Source organism: Arvicola amphibius, chromosome 9, assembly GCF_903992535.2.
Source record: "Arvicola amphibius chromosome 9, mArvAmp1.2, whole genome shotgun sequence".
NCBI lineage: Eukaryota > Metazoa > Chordata > Mammalia > Rodentia > Cricetidae > Arvicola > Arvicola amphibius.
Genome location: NC_052055.2, coordinates 105,963,296 through 105,984,633, shown reverse-complemented (window position 1 = coordinate 105,984,633; position 21,338 = coordinate 105,963,296). Strand labels below are relative to the sequence as shown.

Genomic DNA, 21,338 nt, shown 5'->3' with positions numbered 1-21,338 from the left:
TCTATTGGCATGCTGTCATGTCACTTAACAATCTGCCAGTCACACTCAGACTTAATCATTTATTGTCTCTCTGCTGACACCTCTGATTGACCACAGCCCCAAAAACTACATCCAGGTGGTTCATGGAAACATAGTTTTTATATACTGAGACATTTAGAAAACAGAAACAGAGACTCCTGGCCCTGTAATAAAGAAATATCCTGCTATTACTTCTTCCGTTGCAGTTTTTATGGAAGAAGCAATAATAAGTTTATCACAACTTCAGAAACAATATAATTAGGTACACAATGAATAGATATCTCCCCCACTGGCCTGAACTCATGGGTCAGATGCTTCCTATGATAACTAACAGTCCAGACATCTAACTGGAAAAATTGATGGTGACAGTCCAATTCTTCAAATTGCTGCTAGTGCTTCCTGCTGTCAGGTCTTGCCTTGGAGCCCATCAGCTCATCCATGGCTTCAAAGGTGAGAGCACCTTGCTTATGCCAAACATGAATGAGAAAATCAAGCTGCAAAGTGGCTTTGGAAATCAGAAGAGTCCTATGACATCAAGTGCAGGGGTCTAGAGATTAAAGCCTTTGGAGTTCTTAAAACAAAGTATGGGTCCATTTGTGCATCTCTGGGTACATAAAGCAATTCTGCAGCCATTTGCACTGACTTCAGGGTGACCTTTTCTGAAGAGGTGATAGAAGCGCTTTGATGTTTCTTCTCAAGTCCTTGATAATGCTGCATATATTGTTGAAATTTTTGAATCAAATCTGAAATTTGACTATAAATATCCTCGTGTGGCTGTTCTTCTGGGTGCATACAACAGACTTCTAGTTAACAGAGATATTTAAGAGTTTCCAAGTAATTCATACACTAGATCTCACTAGAGTGCAGATGTGAAAATATACAAAAATACACAAGGAGAGAGATGGCTAAGTCCATCAAGTGCTTGCTGTTCCTGAGTTCAAACCACAGTGCTTACATAAAAGTCAGGTGTAGTAGCATGTACTGATTATTCCAGTGCTGGGGACCTGGGGACAGGGATCTCCATGGGACTTGCTGGTCAGTTAGCCTAGTCAAATTGGGAAGCCCTAGGTTAATAGAAAAACCATTTCTCATTTCCCGATGGACAGCCTGAAGCTGATCCCTTGCCTTTACACACATGCACACACAGGTATCCACACATATATGAGCATCCATGCATACACACACACACACACACACATTCTCTGTGTGCACATATATACAAAATACTGAATAAGGACTTGTTGCAGACCTAAGTTTTCTACTATTTTTAGTAGATATCAAGGAGCAAGATGCCATGGCTATGTTTATTGACCAAAGGAATTGCCGAGCTCTCTTCCAAAGCCATTACGTTATTTTATGTGCCCTATTAGTATTGAATGACAGACAGCTCAGTTGCTCTGTATTCTAATTAACAGTGGGTGTGGCTATAGGTATTCTAATTATAGGTATTCTATAGGTATTCTACTGCTATATTCTAATTAGCAGTAGGTGTGTGCAGACTAGGGCTGTTCTTTGTAGAGTGTATTGATAGTTCTTTCTTAGGATGTGCAATTCACTCATGAGAGAAGTGCCGCTTCATATGCTTATAGCTATATATCTTCTCTGGTTAGGTGTCTCTTTAGATCTTTTGCCTATCTTTCTGTTGTTTTCTTTAGGTACTGGACATTGAACTCAGGGCTTTTTGCATGCTAAACAAACACCTCTGCCTCTAGGTTCTTTTTTTTGCTGCATTTGATCATTTTCATATTGTTGAGGTTTAAGTGTACTTTCTATGTTATGGATGACAGTGTCTTATCTGGTGTGTCCTTTGACAATGTTACCTTAGTCTGTGGCTTCCTTTCTCAATTGAAAATCAATTGACATTGGTTTTCAAGAGAAAATTTCAATCTTTAAGTTTGACTATCCATTGTTTGTTTCATGGATTGTAGCTCTGTTGTTCTATCTAAAATGTCATCGCTGAACCCAACTTTGCTCAGTTTTTTCTTCTTCTGTTATCTCCTAGAAATTTAGATTTTTGCATCTGAATTTTTTTACCAATAATATTTGTACATTGATCTTTGTGGGTTTAAGGATTTAAGGACTGGCTCTATATTTAGATTTTACATTTTGTTACTCAGTTTCTTCCACATCATTATTTGGAAAGACTCTATTTTATTACAAAGTCTTTGCCTCTCTATCAAAGATAATCAGCCATCATTAGGCAGGTCTATTTCTGAGTTACCTACTTACCTATTTAAGTCTTTCATGAAGAGAATCAAGAACAACAAAAACCACCTTCTCCTTAAATTCTTAACTAATTGGTGTGATATTACAGAGTACCAGTTGAAAGCTAACAACTTGAGCTGCAAGGAAGAAGCAGAGAGGACACACGGGGAATGGGATAAGGGTTTGAGACCTCAAAGCTCCTCTCCAACAATGGCACAGCTCCTAAGATAGCACCATCTACTGGGGACCAAGTACTCAAATATCATAGCCAATGGGGGATGTTATCATTTAAGCCGCCACACCTTTCCTCCAAACTATGAGCACTGATAGACTCTAGGGGAGGAAGAAACATGTCCTGCAGCTCTATGCCCACTACGGAGCCCAGCAACCTCCTGAGGACAATTTCAAGCCCATGGTCACACAGACTGTCCTGACTAAACTCAATGAGATAAAAAGCAAAACAAAACAAAAGGATATGGATGAAGGGAAGGAAAAAGGGAAGATTGTCAGACAATAGAGAGAGTGTGAGAATAATTACAAAGTATTATTGACATATATAAAGTTGTCAAAGATAAATTTGATTATTGTAAAGTGCCATCAATTTTCTTAACTAGTTGATCAATCAGATCAGTCAAATTAATGGGCAACTTTCCTGAAATCATTTTTAAGAATATACCACAGGTAAAATAAGAGTATACCACAAATAAAAGGAAAAAATCCCCCAAATTAATGTAATAAGTAGAATAATACACTATGGGTTTATTCAGTATAAGAAATAATTGCTCATTTTATTATTCAATTATCTAATAATTTTAACTATTTTGAGGCTTTGTATCTTAAATATCAACAAGATAAAAAGCAAAAGAGGTCTAAATAGTTGCAGAAATACCATGTTTATTGATTAGAAGACTTACTACCAATAAGACTTGATGGTTTGAATGAGAAATGTCCCCTGTTCTTTTTTTTTTCTCTCCCTTCCCTCCCCTCCCCTCCACCCACACCCCCACTCCCTCCCTCTTGAGGCCAAACAGCCATCAGGGTTCTCTACACTATGTTGAGTCCAAGGTCCTCCCAACTCCCCCCAGGTCCAGGAAGGTGAGCAACCAAACTGACAAGGCTCACACAGAGCCCGTCCATGTCGTAGAGACCAAGCCCATCGCCATTGTCCTTGGCTCCTCTGTCAGCCTCCACCATCAGCCACCCTCAGAGAGTCCGATTTGGTCACATGTTCCATCAGTCCCATTCCAAGTGGACTTGGTGGTCTCCCATTAGTTCTGTCCTGCTGTCTCAGTGGGTGAACGCATATCCCAGTAGGTGGAGCTGTTTGGGGACACTACAGATCTTGTAGAACATGGGCTTGCTGAAAGAAGTATGCCAGCGCAATGGCCTTTGGGTAGTTGATAGCCTCGTTCCACTTACAGTTGACACTATGCTTCCTACAGATAAACAAACATATGCTCTCTCTCAGCTTCCTGATCATGCCACCATGTCTTTCCCTTCTTCAAGAACATTTGGCCATCTGGAACTGTAAGAGCAAAATAAACTCTCCTTTAGGTTGCTTTTGGCCATGGTATATTCACGACAGTCATTGAAAAGCAACTTGCTTTTGGCCACGGTATATTCACGACAGTCATTGAAAAGCAACTTGCTTTTGGCCATGGTATATTCATGACAGTCATTGAAAAGTAACTTGCTTTTGGTCATGGAATGTTCACAACAGTAATAGAAAAGTAACTAATGCAGACATCAATTCTTTACAAACTGAGAGTCAGTGACCTTCTAATCTACTCTTGCAGTAGTTTTGTAGGTATTGATGAATCCACACTAAAATTTATAGGGAAACATTAAAAAGAATAAAGTGGGAGAAGTAAGAGCGCTTTATCGCAATGCTTGCTCTAAAGCTCATTTTGGAGCCAACGGTGTGTTGTTAAAGGGTAGACACAGAGAGACCAGAGGCAGTGCTTACAATACACAGGTCAATTCACACTTGCCAAAGATGTCACATGAGCAAATGGAGAAATGATAGGACTTTTAACAATTAACAGTGAAATGACTGTCAATGTGCAAGAAATAAGCAAATGAACCCTGACTCCCACTTTATAGGACATGAATTATTAACTACAAATCGAGCACAAGCCTACATATATGTCTTAAAATTATAAAGTTTTGAGAAATCTGAAAAAATCACCATAAAAGACAAAACAAAAACACATGACTGATATATAACACTATTGGTATATTGTACTTAATTTGGCTTCATCAAAATTAAAAGTATTACAGTGAGAAAGACACTTTGAAGCAATGAGAAAGACAAGTTTGTCTCTATGATATCATCTACAAAATTATCATCTAAGTAATGCAAAAACAATAAAACCATCAACAGAACTATGGAGAAAGTGCTGATGAAAACGGAAGACCCTACAGTCTATTACCATTATAAAATAGAGTTATTATGCAGCCCAGAAATTCTGTACTTATATACACACCCTGAAGAAATGAGAATAAATGCTTAATAAAACACATAAGCAAAATGTCTCAGATTCAGTCGTAATAGTTCCAACTCACAGTAGCTGATATGTCAATCAACTTTTGAAAAGATGAAGAAAATGTAGTGTATCCTTCCAACAAAGCTGGCTTAAGATAAAAACACATTAGGCTAGCAGGTACTGCAAAGGCTGATCAAGAGAAGGTAGTCATGACTGCCACACTGAGTTCTACCTACAGGCAAGATCTATAGTATGCAAACATCTAAGGACCAAATGCAGACTCATGGTTAACCAGTTTGGAAGATAAGATTCTGGTGATGGATGCAGAGCCCCATGGACTAACTTAAAAAAATATGAAACGTATGCCTCCAAGGGGAGAACTATGTATACATTAATTATATCTCAATAGTTTTGTTATTAAATAGTGCACGATAATGTTTAAACACATGAAAATTAAAAGCATAAAAGCAAACATTGTTTACACCATAGAATGACAAGAAATAAAATCTTGATAATAACAGGTACTGGTAAGACAATAGCCGAAGCACCTAGAATTCCTAACACTGAGTGGGAATGTAAACTATTATAAAATAAAGCACACACATATCTCAGCATATGCATATCTGAGCACTATCAAAGGATGAATGTATTGACAAACAGATGTCTGCCTTCTACCTCCTGGCCATTACATACTCCAGTTCTTATGCTTCTCAAATTCTCTTCTTTTCTGACTTCATCTCCTGATTCAACTTTTAATCCCCCAATCCTCATCAATTTATAGCTTGAAAGCCAACTCCTCTGAACCTTAATGCTTTAGCTCAATCCTGACTGATGTCCCCACAGCCCGCAGCACAACTCTAATGACTGCCACTTCTTTGTATTCATGCCCTTGGAAGTAGCAATATTCAAAAGGGAAGTGGCTCGTTCCTTTTTGCCAGTGGTTATGTCATGAACGCCTAGCATAGTTTCTGTTCTTCTGCTTAAAAAGTTCAGGAAATTTGAGGAATGGATGCATTTTGCAAACATAATGTATTATTTACATAGAATGCTTATAATAATAAAAATATAATGTCAACATACATCCCCCTGAGACATATGGGATAATAATTTAATGATATCAGTATCTGGAGTGGAGGAGTGGGAGATAAACTTACAGAGAAAAGGAGATAGTAGAGAAAGAGTTTGTAGTACTCATTGGCTAGGCTGGTTCCAGGGATGAGCAAACTCACTGAGGACGTTCTGATATTCTTTTGGTCACCATAAGCTCACAAAATGTCAGTGTAAGCAAGGAAGTCTTAGTCTTTCTATGCAAAATTTGTAATTTAGGCATCTAATCACCAAAAGACATGGTAAATTTGTCTTCTTTTTGTGACAAGGACTGTCCTGATTAGGCTTCATTTGTCAACTTGATGCAATCTGGAGTCATCTGGGTAAAAGGGACCTCAGTATCAGAATGAATTCCCTCAGTCAGATTGGTGTGTGGCCTGTCTCATCTAATGATTGATATGAGAGGGCCCAATCTATTGTGGGCAGCATCATTCCTAGACAGATGGTCCTGAACTCAACAATAAAGCTAGCTGAACAACTGAACCAGTGTGTGTGTGTGTGTGTGTGTGTGTGTGTGTGTGTGTGTGTTCCTGTGCAGACTCACAAGATTCACGTGCACTTGTGTGCATATGTATATGGATGCCACAGGTAGATGCTGGGTCTTTCCTTGACCATTCACCAGATGACTCTTTTGAGACAAAGTTTCATAGAGCCTGGAGCCTACAATTCAGCTAGATCAGCTGGCTAGCAAGCGCAGGAGTCCTTCAGTCTCCACCCTAGAGCCCTGGGATTATAGATGTGTGCGACCATACTTGTTTTTATGAAGTTCTGGGGATCAAACCCAAGGCTCTTTGCATGTTAGGCAAGCTTTCCATCAATTGGGTTATATCTTCAGATGTCTCCATTTTTAAAGTTGTTTTTATCTCGTAAGAGAAAAAAATCAATGATTCAATCTATCTGGGTACTGACCTCCTCTGTCTACCACAGTTTTAAAAATTGCCTGCATCCATTAGGCAGGGGGGTGAAGCTCATCTGCATTAAAACATCAAATGTCAAACTGGAACCAGTTGTTTAAAAATGTGGTTTCATACAAATGAGTCCTACGGAGAACGGCACATGTGGGGACCCCTTTTGGTAATTTTTAATTGAATGTGCAGGGATTTGACGTGAAGGAATAGATTGAATCCAACTTGCATGATCATGCTGGTGACTAAAAGGAAATCTGGCTTCTGGACCTGCAATTATCCATCAATAAGTATCAGCGGGTTTACTGTCTAACTCCTGGCCAAGTATTATCATAGAGGGTAAATTGGGAAGCTTCCAGCTTCAGAGGCCTCACACAAAAGTGAATTGTGTATCAAAATTATGGGTATATCATTTGATCAGATTTTATCCATGTCGATGTCTAGCCTGGTCATGTTTCTGTTTTTAATCTATATTTAGGAATGGGATACTTGTTAGTTATGGGTGCAAGTTATTCCATTCCACATAAGATTATTGGAAATATTAAGCAGAAGAAGGAAATAAAATTGATGTTCACATATCATTGGCATCCACAGGATATAGCACCTGGACTTCAATAAATCATGCAACTGGATCTTACTAAAATTTTCAGGTAAGGACAAAAATGTTTTCTTTATATGACAAAAGATTTACAGTCACTTTTAAAAAAACTGTAACAGGGACACAGCCACCAGCACATATATCTTATATTTTACCATACTGACCACCCTCTCTTGAGGTTTTTCTATGCGATCAACGGGCATTTGATTTGACTTGTTAATTCTGGTATATATTGAAAGCTGTGAACACAAACAAGGCTTTAAACACAATCTGCATGGTTCAGAAGAGCGCTTGACACCAAATGGGCATCGAAGGTACGCTGAGTGGAGGAGCAAATGAACGAATAAAAACAACCCTCTCTTCAACCTGCCCATTATCTATCTAGACATGTGCTGTCCAAGACCTGGAGCTGTCTCAGCAAAGTCCCCCCTGCACAGGTATGAGGACCCACATTCTGACCTCCAGGACTCATGTAAAAAGCCAATGGAACAGCACACTTCTGTAACCTCAGTGCCCGTGGGCAGAGGAGGAGACCGATGCATCCCTGACACCAGTGCTGGCCAGCCAGCACAGCCAAGTCGATGAACTTCGTAGTCAGGAAGAGACCCTGTCTCCAAAAATGAACGTGAAGGTGGGTCTAAGAGAAGCAACTGTGGTGATAAAGGAGAAATGCCAGCCATGGGCTCAGGTATTTGAGCCCTGGGACCCTAGGTGGTGATGCTGTTTTGGAAAGCTTAGGAAAGCTGCAACCTTGCTGAAGGACTTATGTAACTTAAGGTGGCCTTTGCAAGTGCCCCTGGTGTGTTCCACTCTCTCTGCTTCATGTTTAAGATGTGATCTCTCTGTGTCTTTCTCTGGTGTCCTGCTGCCCTGCCTCCTGCCATCATGGACTCTCCCGCTGGAACTGTAAGCCAGAATAAACCCTTCCTTCCTTGAGTTGCCTCAGTAGGGTGTTATATCAAGGTAACAGAAATGTAACTAACAACACCAACAGCTTCCGCCCCCCCCCCCCCCACACACACAGCCTAGTAAATAGCCACTGAGCAGTTAAGGCACAGCCATGCTAAATTCAGATGCTAAATATAAATTTAGAATATCCCTCAGATTTGTCTAATCATAAAAATGATAAAATGTCTAATTAATGACTTTTATACAATTAATGGCTCAAATGATAATATTGTGGGCATATTGAGTTTAATGAAATATTTTAAAATGAGTTTAACCTGTCTCTTTTTATTTCCACATTTTGTTAGGGTAGCTACTAAAATTTTAAAACCATAATTGCTTTCTATTTCTGTTGGTCAGCATGTATCTAGAGCCATTAAATCCTGGGCTACTTGCATTTCTGTTCCAACTTCCTTATTAAAACAAGTGTTATTCATTCTCATTGAGTTATCATAATGAGTTAGGTTTTAAATGCAGGGCTTTTCGTAAATGCAAATCTATGCTTGTGAGGTTAGAATCGGTCATTAATGTTTCGAAATTTTATGTGTAGATACAAAATACTCCATCTCCAAAGAAAACAGCATTTGCTTTTCCATCTTTCCTGGTGAGCAGTCACTGTTGTTCCCCAAGTCTATCACACTGTCCGGTGTTGCAATATGAAGTGGAGACTCCTCACCCTGCCAACCAAGTAGTCAAGGCTATCCATCATCTGCCCTGGCTTAACCCTGTGCTCCTGCAGACACTTCTGTCCAGTTCTCGTTTCTACTGCATTCTGTAAGGCAGGAATTAAAGGATGGCCGTATCTCTGCTGTTATCTCCCACTTGTTTTCCCAGGGCACAGGATTGGAGATTTTGCCCAGGATTGGAGATTCAGGCTGACTATTATTATGTCTTGCTTAATCCCTAAAATCTTCCCATCCCATAGTGTTTGCGCCCTCCTCTACATTCCAAAACACAAATATTCCATCTCAGCATTATTCCTAAAGGCATCTTGTTTTCGCCTCAGGATAGTTTCTCATGATAGGTGCAAAGAGAACAAGTGGATAATTGAAGTGAAAGAGAAAGCCTTTCAAATATGGAGAAGAGCTCTGTGCATGCAGGTCTGGCTTTTAAGGATTGTGCGTAGCCACGAGAAGGTTCCTAGTCCAAGGAGTTGCAGCCAACCTGTGTGCTGTATTCTCTTCTCCTCAAGTGCCACAGCTCCTCCCCACCAAAACAGGAGAGTTTCCAAGATGTCCTCTGAGAACAGTTGCTGGTTTGTGTACAAGCAGAAGCATGGGTTTATTTTTTTAGCCTCTTTATTTTGGGTCTTTTCAGAGGAGAGGAGGAGGAAGAATAAGATGGGCCTCTAAAAGCTGTGTTTATTTATAATCGAACATGTCCTTATTTGATAACAGATGATCAATTAAAGTGAAGTGTGAAACTTGAACAGCATTCTGTCAGGAAGCAGAGACGTGAGGAGAGCTGACAGCACTCAGCGCTTCTTGCAAGCAGCAGGAGCCCCTCTGGAGCCTTCTCTCTTGGCACTGTGGCTTGGCTAAATCGGGCTCGCCATTCTTGCGAGTGGGAACAATCAGCCTTGTAGGTAGTAGGGAAGTATTATAATTAAATGTCCACCCACTTTTTTCCTTTTTGATGAAAGGCTCCCATGAAACGCACTAAAATAGGGTGCATCAAGATGAATTTTTGATGAGTCAAAGCACCAAGGAAGCCGGCTTGGTACAGAAAGAAACCACCCCAATTCACAGAAAACTCTCTTGCCTACATCATTAACAGTAACATGTTTTAATGGTAATTAACATGGTGAAACACATGGGGCAAGTTCAGGCCATCATTACTTTAATTAGCAGCAGTGGTAAGGCTCAGCATGAACGAATTTGCAAAGAACAAATTATAACATAGCGAAAATGCTGGCTGGGTGTGGTGGTGCAGGTTGTAATCCCAGCACTGGTGAGACAGAGGATCACTGCAATTTTGAGGCTGGTCTGAGTAACACAGCATCTTCTAGGCCAGTCAAGGCTGTATAATACGACTTTGTTTCAAAGAAAAGTGAGAATGAATTACATAATAGGCATCATAATCAACAAAGCTTTTATTAAGCATAATGCCATTCTTCTGAAAGCTGTTAAATCACCAGATCAAAGTTAGACTGAGATTTTTTTTTTTCAGGGAGTTAAGAGGCCTAAGATGTTACTTATCACAAGCTACTTCTGAATAAAAAGTGGCAGGTGGCTTGTGTCTGCTCTTGATAATTAATGGCAAAGGCATTTACTGATAATGTAGTAAGGGATTATTTTAAATATTCATGTGAGGGGTTGAAGAGAAAGTTCAGCATGTAAGGGTATATTGATTTTCTAGAGGACCTAAATTTAGTTCCCAGCACCCACATCAGGCAGCTGGGATCACCTAGGCTGTAACACCAAGGGACTTAATACCTTCTTCTGGCTTCCACAGGCACTCTACACAAATGCACAAACTTCTAAACAGGCATGTACATATACACATAATTTAAAAATAAATTTTATAAATTAAATTCCCAGGTGCAACAGAGTCAAGGGCACTCTGCTTGATCAATGAGCCCAGACATAGTCACGAGTCGAGGAATAAAAAAGGAACCAAGTATTCTAGTGTTTTCCTTGCTGCAGGACAGACTGGCCACCAGCTGTATAGCAACTGGTGTTAGAAGAGGCGAAAACACCACAGCCAGAACCCATACTGTCTATATAATTCTGTAAGGATAAAATTCATATTCTACTAGATATTATTAGTGGCAGGACTGAGCATTAATGCTGCTCCAACTCATCATCAGAGTGACATCCAAGCACTTGGGATCACAGTTCAACGACTACACTTGTTATCAATGACCAGATTAAGATGACTTTATAAATGCTATCCTGTTGATTCTTTGCTATTGTGGTTTCTTATTATCATCCATACTACGACTCTGGGGATACACAGAGATGACAACTAGTCTGATATTACAAGTATAAAGAACTTCGGATTGCTGTTAGTTCAATATACTATGCAATTAGCAAGCAGTTGTGGGTTCTTTCATTATGTCACTGTCCCGGTTTTTATTAAACATCTTTCCATTGTATCTAACCATCCAGTGCACAGAAAACTTCAGACGTGTCTTTCCTGAAGAGTGGGAATGTGCAGTTCCCATTCCTTTGTCACTTTCCTTAGTCACTTTCATTTCTTTCATCCATTTCTTTTATATTGAATTTTTTTTGCACAATATATTTGGACCATGTTTTTCCTTCACCAACTCCTGTCAAATCCTCCCCACCTCTCCACTCACCCATCGCTGTTATTTTCTCCCTCTCTCTTTAAAAAACAAACAACAAAAATAAACAAACAAAAAATAAGAAACACAAACTCACACATACCCACAAAGGAAGGCAAAACATACAAGCAAAAGGCCAATAAGACAAAACACAAATGCCAAAGCTAAGCACAATGAGACAAAACGTCTAGAAAAATCCCACCAGGTTGGTTTTTTATTGGCTGAGTACTCATGAGCGTGGCACCTACTCTGGTGTAGTTAACATTCCCACTAAGATTCTACTGGAGAAAACACAGATAACTTCTTGTTTAGGGGTGGGAGCTCATAGCTTCCATGTCTTGATTTAATACTTAAGACCTCTGTATCCCTACTCTTTTTTTTCTTCAGTCCCCTTTATTTCTTTTAAAGTTAAAGGTCAGCCATTATTTACAAAGTTTCTTTAACCATACAAAGGTTGTCTTAGAAGATCTGATAGGAATTCTTGTTAAATGGGCTTGCTTCCCCCATTTAGGTCTGAATTCAACTAGTTCACTGATTTTAGATTTCTCTGACAAATATAGTTGAGGTCTGAAGACCTAGATATGTTGAAAATAGCTTTTTCTCCAAGTCATTTAGAACTTAAGGCTCCCTGCCCTGCTATATCAAATGGCCCAGCTTGAGAATAAGATGGGTGTATGTGTGCGTTAGTGTGGAGTGTTGAGGGGGAGAGGGAAAGGGACTGGTGAGCTATCTATACGAGGAAAACTCAATGTCTTCCGAATCTGATCTATTTAAACTCTCCCATTTCTCAGGACTCTCACAAAGCCCTTCTGTCTCCCTTTTTACAGTCAATTAATAATGTTTTCCTCTCTTGCTTTCATGAGGTAGTTCCTTTTAAATCAGAGATTTTCCTGACAGATAAATATGAAAGTATTCTTGACAAGGAAAATGCTTAAGCAATTATATTTTAAAAAATGACAAAGCTTTTTTTTTGGTATTTCTTAGGAAGCTACAAATCTCAATCAATTGACAAAAAAATAGATGTTTTAGACATTATCTTCTTTAAAGTCCATCTAAAAATAAAGCAAATGGAAGGGGCCAAGGGTGTACCACTTTTTAAACTAAAATTTTGGAATACAATAAACTGATATAATAAAAGAAGAGGGAGTTTGAACACAGATTCCTTACGTAAGTGGACAATGCTTTCCCAGAAGGCATGGATTATTACATGAGCCTCTCAGAGCCAGGTGTAGGATATCACTCTATAAATTACTAGTCAAGGAGACTCTGGAGGACCCCAGGCCCACACAGTGGGCAGCAGTTAATGTAAGGACTTACAGGTCGTTACGATGCTGAGAACAAATGACTGTGAGTGCTTAGGTCAAGACTCAGAGAACAGACGTCGGGGAAAATGGTCTGGAAAGACGATATGAGCCTAAAGAAGGGGAGGAGTCCTGTGAAATGCTGCCCTCCTGGACAGGGCAAGGCTGGTGTACTCACAAGCTCGTCACCGCTATGGTTATGTGACAAGCACGACCCAAGACTGAGTCAGCGAGATCAGTCAATGTTCCAGCAGGCAGGGGGTTGGGAGTGATTAAGGTACACTGTTGAGAGGCATTCAGGGCAAGTGAGTGGGGAGTTGGGGTATATATGATCAAGATATATAAGGTTTACATGTATAACATTGTTAAAGAATAAATAAAGGATATTCCTAACATGGAAGACTACTATAAAGACAATGAAATCCCCCTAGGAGACATGCAGTAATCAGTAGGCAGCCAGGCACATTTGGCTATTCCTCCTGCTGAGCACAGTCGCCTCTCCTCTTAGTTCTATTAGGCTGTACCACTTGTACCACTACTTTTACAAGTTAAGGTACAAAAGAAGTGAATGGCATTAGAAGAATGGTGTTCTTCTCAGAAGAAGGTCTGAGCATTAAGAGAAAGGATGCTTCTGTTGCCTGTTTCGAGTTTGCCCTTGCTGAGGCGGGATAGGAAAGATGGGGGGAAATAAGAAGTTATGAGAGAAGAAAAGATGCTATCACTCAATCTGCTCAAGGTCTCTCATGGCTGAAAGCCAACAATTTTAACACAATTGACTTAATCACCTAAAGTGTCTATACACCCCTGTCTGAGAAAAATCTCAAAATTCAATTCATGAGCCATATTCATGATAAAAATATATGTCTTCACTGGAGAGATGGCTCTGTGCGTGAAATCCTTACCATGGTAATATTGAGAGTGGGTAAAACCGTTACCATGTTGGCATAAAAACCTAAGTTCAGAAGCCCAGGACCCACACGAAGCCAAGATGTAATCTCTGCACTCCTATGTCAAGATGGAAGGCAGAGGTACTATAATCCTTGCCCGGTGTGGACCTCTGGTCATTTATTCTTTCTCAGTACCATTTTCTCATATGTACATCTGTACCACGTACTTCATAAACCACTGAACATTTACTAAAGGAAAACTCAGTAGGGAAAAATAAGTCAAGTTGGGCATTGTGGTATATGACCTTAACCCCAGCACTCAGGAGGCAGAGATAGAGGCAGATGGGTCTCTGTGAATTCAACACCAGCCTGGTCTACATAAGGAAATCCAGGAGAGCAAGAGCTATTGTAATATAATATAAGACACTGCATCAACAAAACAGAATAAGAAAACATGAAATCTACATGAGCTGGTAAAATGGCTCAAAGGTAAAGTTGTTTGCTGCCTGAAGACCTGAGTTCTTGCTCTGGGACGCAAATGGGAGAAGAAGGTAATAGACTTTGGCACGTTTTCTCTGACCTGTACATGCATGAGCATGTCTACACACATACCCCCCAACTCACACACAAACACAACTGTAATAAAAGATCAAATACCCAAATACTTCCATTTACTCTTTTAAACATAGATATAGATTGCACCCTTTCAACAATGTAACTTTGAGGGTCACGGAAACCATCTCCTAGGTTTTTAAAGACACATCCAAGCAGCTCTCTCTCCTAAGAAAAGGGAGAGCTCACATCTCTGGGTTGTGATATATTGCTCTCTGCCCTGTCTTCTTAACAAACCCCACCTTGGCTTCCTCGTGACTCACCATAAGTTCTTTTCTGTGGTATAAATCAAAACCCCAACTTGATGTGCATACACATTACTGAAAAGATCTCCTCAGACTATGTGCCCAGTGAGGTGGCATTTTATCCACCATTGCTGGTGCTGTTGTGACCCTCTTAGAGCCTAAACGCTGTTCTGCAAGAAGCTCAAGCCAGACAAAAAGTCACATTTGATCTCTATACAACAATGCCAACCCTTCAGCTAGCATACACGGGGCATGGGAACAGGCCATCTTGTGTATTCAGCTGAGACAGATATTTAGTAGCTTCTATCTAGTTAACATATAAAAATGGCAAATCACTGAGAAATCCTAAGCAAGAACTGCTCATCTTTGTGCTAATTAAAGACAGATGAGTGGTTTTAACAAATAGTTGCTTTAAGCTAGTCAGTTTAGGAATTATTCTGCATAATAAAAAGTCACTGAAACTGAAAGTCACTTAGATCAGAATGTCTCCATCATATCAGTCGGGATGGAAATGCAGATACAACTACAGCCTTCCATAATCACTTTATTCTCTGCTAAGGGGATATTCAGATTTAAACAAAACCCATTCTCAGTCTCCCAATAGCTCATAATTCCAAAAGCATTTACTCCTTAATGTTAACATAGAGTAGGGAATTCTCAAAATCCTTGAACATTTAAAGCAAATTCTTAGAGCTCTGTGTGCATGAGAGTGAACTATCATTTGGTTAAAATATTAAGGCAATATTCACAGGTGTGCTTGAAGGTAGTACTTGAGCAAAACAGCACGAAAGGAAGCATTAGGAAAACTTCAAGAAACACTAGGTTAAAATAAAGAAAAACTAACTTTTAAATTGTTAGAGTATTCAGAAATGTTAAAAATCTCCAAGAGGAGTTGTCCATAGAACTCTTCATAAAGTTGTTTGGGGGATGACTGGAAAGACAGGGGCCATTAATGGGTGTGGGGAAAGGAACCATCATGCTGCGGTCCTGTGGAAGTCTCTCCCTAGCTGACAGATAAGAATTCTAGCATGATTAACTCTTGCTGTGGAGCCTGCTGCCCACAGAGACAATCTTCCTTTTACATGGAGATCTTTTACAAGTAAGAATAGAAAATGATCTTTTAACCACACTGAAGCCCCGAGTCTGCTCTCCTTTTGAATATGGCCAATATGCCTTTAAAAACTGAGATCTTAGTGGGAATCTCAGAGACAAGAATATCAGGTCCATTTAAAGTCAAGGCATTTCTGAACTATCTTGTACAACCAATTCTGAGCAAGGCACCTGCAAAACAATATGCATGACTATTGCAAAAACATGTAAGAGGAATTCTCTTTGGAGGTGCCAACACCTACAAGGGGATGCTTACTATCCTTTTAAGCAACTCTATTAGCTTCTAAGGTTAAATCTATTTTAAGAGCACTTCCTAATAAACTCCAACTATGCTCATAACACCTGGTCTGGACATTCTTCCAACAGCAAAGTCTTGTATCTAGGCTTCCCCTGAGCAGCCTTCTCTGGAAAGATTTATCAGGGTGTAACACGAGCTGTGTCTCTGGCCCCACCTACTGCCTCTTTACAGTTTGATTAAGGTGTCATTTTCCAGTAGGTAGCATGAAGACAAGGCTTTTATAGAAAAATTAAACTGAGAAATTATAAGCAAAATATGCTATCTACAGAAATCAAACATTAACTTTCTAAGTGTATCACGGAAATCCCCACCCCCCGCTTGCCGCCCATTATTTGGTGTGACTTCAGCAGAGACACCCATTTTTAGACAGATGTTTTGCAGCTATCGGGGACTATGCTTAATTAAGAATCTCTTTGTAAAACCTGCCACCACTCCCCCTGGGGAATCACTAATAACGAATAATTGAAGAAGGTGCACGTGAAGGATTAAACAAAACTGTATCAAAAGTAGATCACAAAATCTGTTCACTAAAACTTATAGACCTGAATTCAGCACTGACACTAACTAGGCTAGTTTCAGATTTTATAACTTTATTTCCATAAAATGGTCATTGGAATAATAACACTTGCACTGCCTCACCAAATTCTTGAAAATTTCAAAGGCGACTTTCTAAGCCAGAGGTGAGGAGCTTGGGGGAATGGCATGATCTTAGCAATCAAGTAGTCATTCATTTATTTTCCCATTTTCTATGGAGACTAGAGCCAAGCAGGGGAGCTTACAGTAAAAATGCTAGCTATATTAGAATTTGTTCCATATATTTACATAAAGGTGTTAAAAAAATTCTGTGTTACTATGATTCTAATTTGAGTTACAATTATTTCTCTCACAATTTTTTATGAGCAATTTGCGCCAAATAATTACATCTCACTTCAGAGCTCATGACTATGTAGGAAGAGGTGGCAGTCAAATGTTTAATCACCAGCCTGGAATGGGCACAGAAGATCCTAACAGACACTAGTCACTCTAACTGGGACAAAAGCGAGCGCATTAGCACACTGCTCTAATGTCAGCACTTAGGAGATACGGGCAGGTGGATCTTGTGGGTTTGGGGGCAGCCTGGGCTACAGAATACATTCTAAACTAGCCGAGGTGACACAGTAAGACTCTGTTTTAAAAAAAATGGTGAACAAAAACTGGTACAGACACACTGCTGAGTAGCAGCCAAGAATGATTTCTGGCTAATGAACCTGGTAGAACACTTATCCCTACTAGTTCCTGGTCTTATCCATATTGCTGCCTGAAGAAATTCTTCCATTCAGAATCTCTGCTCTAATGAGCTGTATTTTGATGCCCATGAGGCAACAGGTTCAACTCATTGACTCTTGAGACTCTCTTATCTACAGCCCTTCGTAGTTCTGTTAGCAATCTGCCATCCTGCTCTTCAAACCATGGCGTCGTGGTCACATCTGCAGCTGCTAAGCAGAGGGGAATTGTGGTTTATCATCTCCCCTTCCTCTAAACCAGTCTTCCTCATTAATTTTTCATGGAACTCTCAAAACCTGCACATTCTACTGTCTTGTTTTTTTTTTTTTTGTTTTGTTTTGGTTTGGTTTTTTTTGTCTCATAGAATGTTCTAAAAAGCACGGGGAAAGACCCGTGAAACCCAGACAATAAAGCACATGACACGGGAGTATTTGGTAAATTAAGGCTAGAATGGTAGGAAAATATTTACCATGACAGAACTATGCATCTAGTTTGTTCTTTCGTCTAGTGCCACTAAAATGGGTATTTAAAACTGAAACAACAATGAGCACAATTTCCAAGAACTCTTTATGAATAAATTGCTTCTGTTCAAGCCATTTGACTCATGTACTTCCCTATTACCTAGGTCCAGCGCTGTGACATTTGTAGTGCGTTGTCAATTGTTTTTATACGAGTAGAAATCAACTGTAACTGGCGAGAGAGCCTTGCTTTCCTGGATTGGGAGCAGCTGCGGCTATAGCACGCTTACCTCCACGAGCCTGCCTGTGTGCTCATGAAATATCGCAGCATATTCTTTGATTTCCTTTTCTCGGCCGTTCTTAGCAGCTTCAATGAGAACCAGGAGTGGAACTGTCGTGTCCAGGAAAGAATCTGATATGTGATCTATAATCGCCTTGCGGAGCTGAGAAGAAGAAGAAAAGAATTCCCTTTATTTCCCAGAGAAAGTTTATGCTATTTTCTAGTCTTATGATCTTGGTGGTTCTAAAGTTCATTTTACACATTTCCTAAGCAATCCTTACAATCATAATATGTGGTACAGTGAATGAACATCCTTTGCAAGCAAAATAAACAGAATGTTAAGAATAAAAAAAAATCAGGCAGCAGTAATTTCCTTGCTCCCAAAAGCCATTTATTATTATTATCATTATTATTATATTATATTTAGCCCATGACTCAAATTATAAGTGGTAATTCAATATTCTTTCCTCAAAGAAATTACATGATTACAATGTTCAACCTGTGTACAAATAAAATGCACATACTGTATTTTACTAATTACAAAATTATACACTACTTTCTAACTTATTGGAAGATTTGATGATACATTTGATTATCTAAATTGTAGACTTCATGGTGATTAAACCAAGTGAGATCACAAACTGCACCAGTTAATAACAGATTAATGGAGCAAGAAGAGGAATAAATGAGTGTGGTGCCCCCTTTTCTCCATTTGCATGGACTGCCTTACCCTCACACCTGAAATTATTAAACAACTCTAACATTCTGACACAATGAGTTCTCTTAAATTAAATAACAGGGAAGCTTCTACATGACTTCAGATGATTGCTGTACTCAGCAGAGATTTTTCTGAACTTTAAAAATGGCGCTGAAAATTAATTTATTGTATTTCTAACTACTGAAACTATAGGGATTACAATATACTGATATTGGACTCTAATAAACAACATCATTTTTTTATGAATGAGCCATAAGGTTTTTGGATCAACATGCTTGTTTAGTTTAATAACTTCTCTCTATAAATAAAATGATAAAAATCAGAAAGACAACTTGCAATTTGACTTCTGTGAGACTTATATTTTGGGATATTTTAAAAAACCACTTGACATCTTAGTTTTAAATAGTGTAAGAATTTTTATTGTTATAGTTTCCAGGTCCAAAATGATAGAGCTTCATTTGTATAAAGCACTATCTTTCTAGGAAGATAGCTCAGTGGCAGAGCACTTGCCTTCCATATGTTAGGTCTTAGGTTCAATTCCCAGTGCTTAAAAAAATTAGAAAAAAGTGCTTCCTTCCTATAACAATTAAAGGATAATAAATTTGTGCAGGATGGGCTATCAGCTTCCTGAAGGAGAATACCTCCACCCATATTGGTATAGCTAGCTGAAAAGCATTGTGAAGTTTTCTAGCTCCCAGTTACATCATAGACTACAGGAAATCCTCAGTGACACATTGTGCTCACTATGATGTGGGTTAAGCCACTAATGGCAACAAATTAATATTTACTAGACACTTACAACAGGGTGAAGGAGGTGTGAGGTCACAAGGCAAGGTGATGGCCATCAATGAGTGAGCAGTGTGTTTGCAGTCAAGGGCACAGGCTAGGGTTGCAGTTATGAAGCACATGCTGTGTATATTTCAGAAACAGAGGGAAGATGTGTTGAGGATCTCAAGAGCAGGGCAGAGTTTGTAGGGACAGCCCTCCACCCTGTTCTTTTCTGGAACTTGGATGTTAATTTGGATTTGAGAGATACCTCTTCTCTAGAGTTCATCTACAGGGGTCAGAATATGGAAGTTAGCTCAAGCACATGATATAGCTAGAACCTTGATGATAGACACATGGTGAGGAGACATTCAAGACCCCAGCTGGAAACACCATAGTAGACAGGTCAATGGATGAGCAGGACTTAAAGGGGCCGAGAGAATGGCTGAAAATAAAGCGTACTAACAGCAAGAACTAACTAAAAGACAAACTTCAAGTAAATCTCAATGTCATGACTCTCCAAAAATGTGCATCCTATGAAACAGTTATCATACCATCACGGTGGACTCCTTTAGATACCTGACTCCAGCCAATGGAAGAAGTGTTTCTGAACAGCAGCATTTCAAGAGCTAGGTATTCAGAGAAAGGTGAAGAGGGAAATGCATGGACACATGTAAGCTAGCAGAAGAATGGGGGGCATCAAACATTATAACAAAGGAAAACCAGGACATATAACATAAATATATATGGAGTACATACATCCAATACACACCATATGTGTATACATATATATATACACACACACACACATACACACACACACACTTTAAAAGAACTGAACTTTTAAAACAGATTCGTTTATAGAATTTGATCTCTAAGAAGGTTCTTGGTGAACACAGTAGCTGCAAGTTTTGTATAAATTTGGATATAGAAATCTATCACTATTTCTTCAAGAGTGATTAAGAAACAAGAAAGCAGAGACACTGGGTAGAAAATCCAATTTTTAGTAATTTGACTGTGAGATTAAGAGGCAAGATTTAATATTAACTAACTTGAAATAAATGCATGTTTAAAAACAGACTACTTTTCACCAACATAGATGAGGCAGTCCCTATCAACAACTAAACCGAAAATATCTCATCACCCTCCTATGATTTTTCAAATGACATAGTTTTGTTTTCCATAAAACCAAGAGACAATGTAAGATGTGCTCTTTTTGATCTCATGACAGAAGGAATTTGTCAGAAACTCGTGACTTGTGGAATGAAGCCTTTAAGAGCAAGCCATATTTTCCTCCAGAAAGCTTTTTAATCCAGGAAAATAACAAGCTGCCTAGCTAAACACAGTTCTGCCAGAAGCCTCTCTGCCTGACTTGCTGAATGCAAATGTTTTATCCCTCTACTCACGACTGTGGGTAAAGCTGACCTGAGAGGCCTTCAGGACTGCACTGCATAGCCTCTAGATCAGTACTGCACTGCATAGCCTCTAGATCAGTCTGCACTGCATACCCTCCAGATCAGTACTGCACTGCATACCCTCCAGATCAGTACTGTATTGCATACCCTCCAGATCAGTACCGCACTGCATGCCCTCTAGATCAGTCTGCACTGCATACCCTCTAGATCAGTACTGCACTGCATACCCTCTAGATCAGTACTGCACTGCATACCCTTTAGATCAGTCTGCACTGCATACCCTCTAGATCAGTCTATACTGCATATTCTCTAGGTCAGTCTGCACTGCATACCCTCTAGATCAGTCTGCAATTTCACCTCTTGTTGTGGCCTTTAATACTATGTACTCTGAAGGCATCCAATGCTTTTTTTTGTTGTTATTCTGCCTTGACATTCA

General features: G+C 39.4%; 1 protein-coding gene across 1 annotated transcript in view; it reads right to left on the bottom strand.

Moving 5' to 3' along the window:
• Positions 1 to 21,338, bottom strand: part of Ctnna3 (catenin alpha 3) — a 1,277,532-nt gene that overhangs the window by 606,353 nt on the left and 649,841 nt on the right. The window contains exon 8 of the mRNA XM_038342272.1: positions 18,015 to 18,167. Coding sequence (XP_038198200.1) covers positions 18,015 to 18,167 — 153 coding nt within the window. The remainder of the gene's footprint in view (positions 1 to 18,014; positions 18,168 to 21,338) is intronic.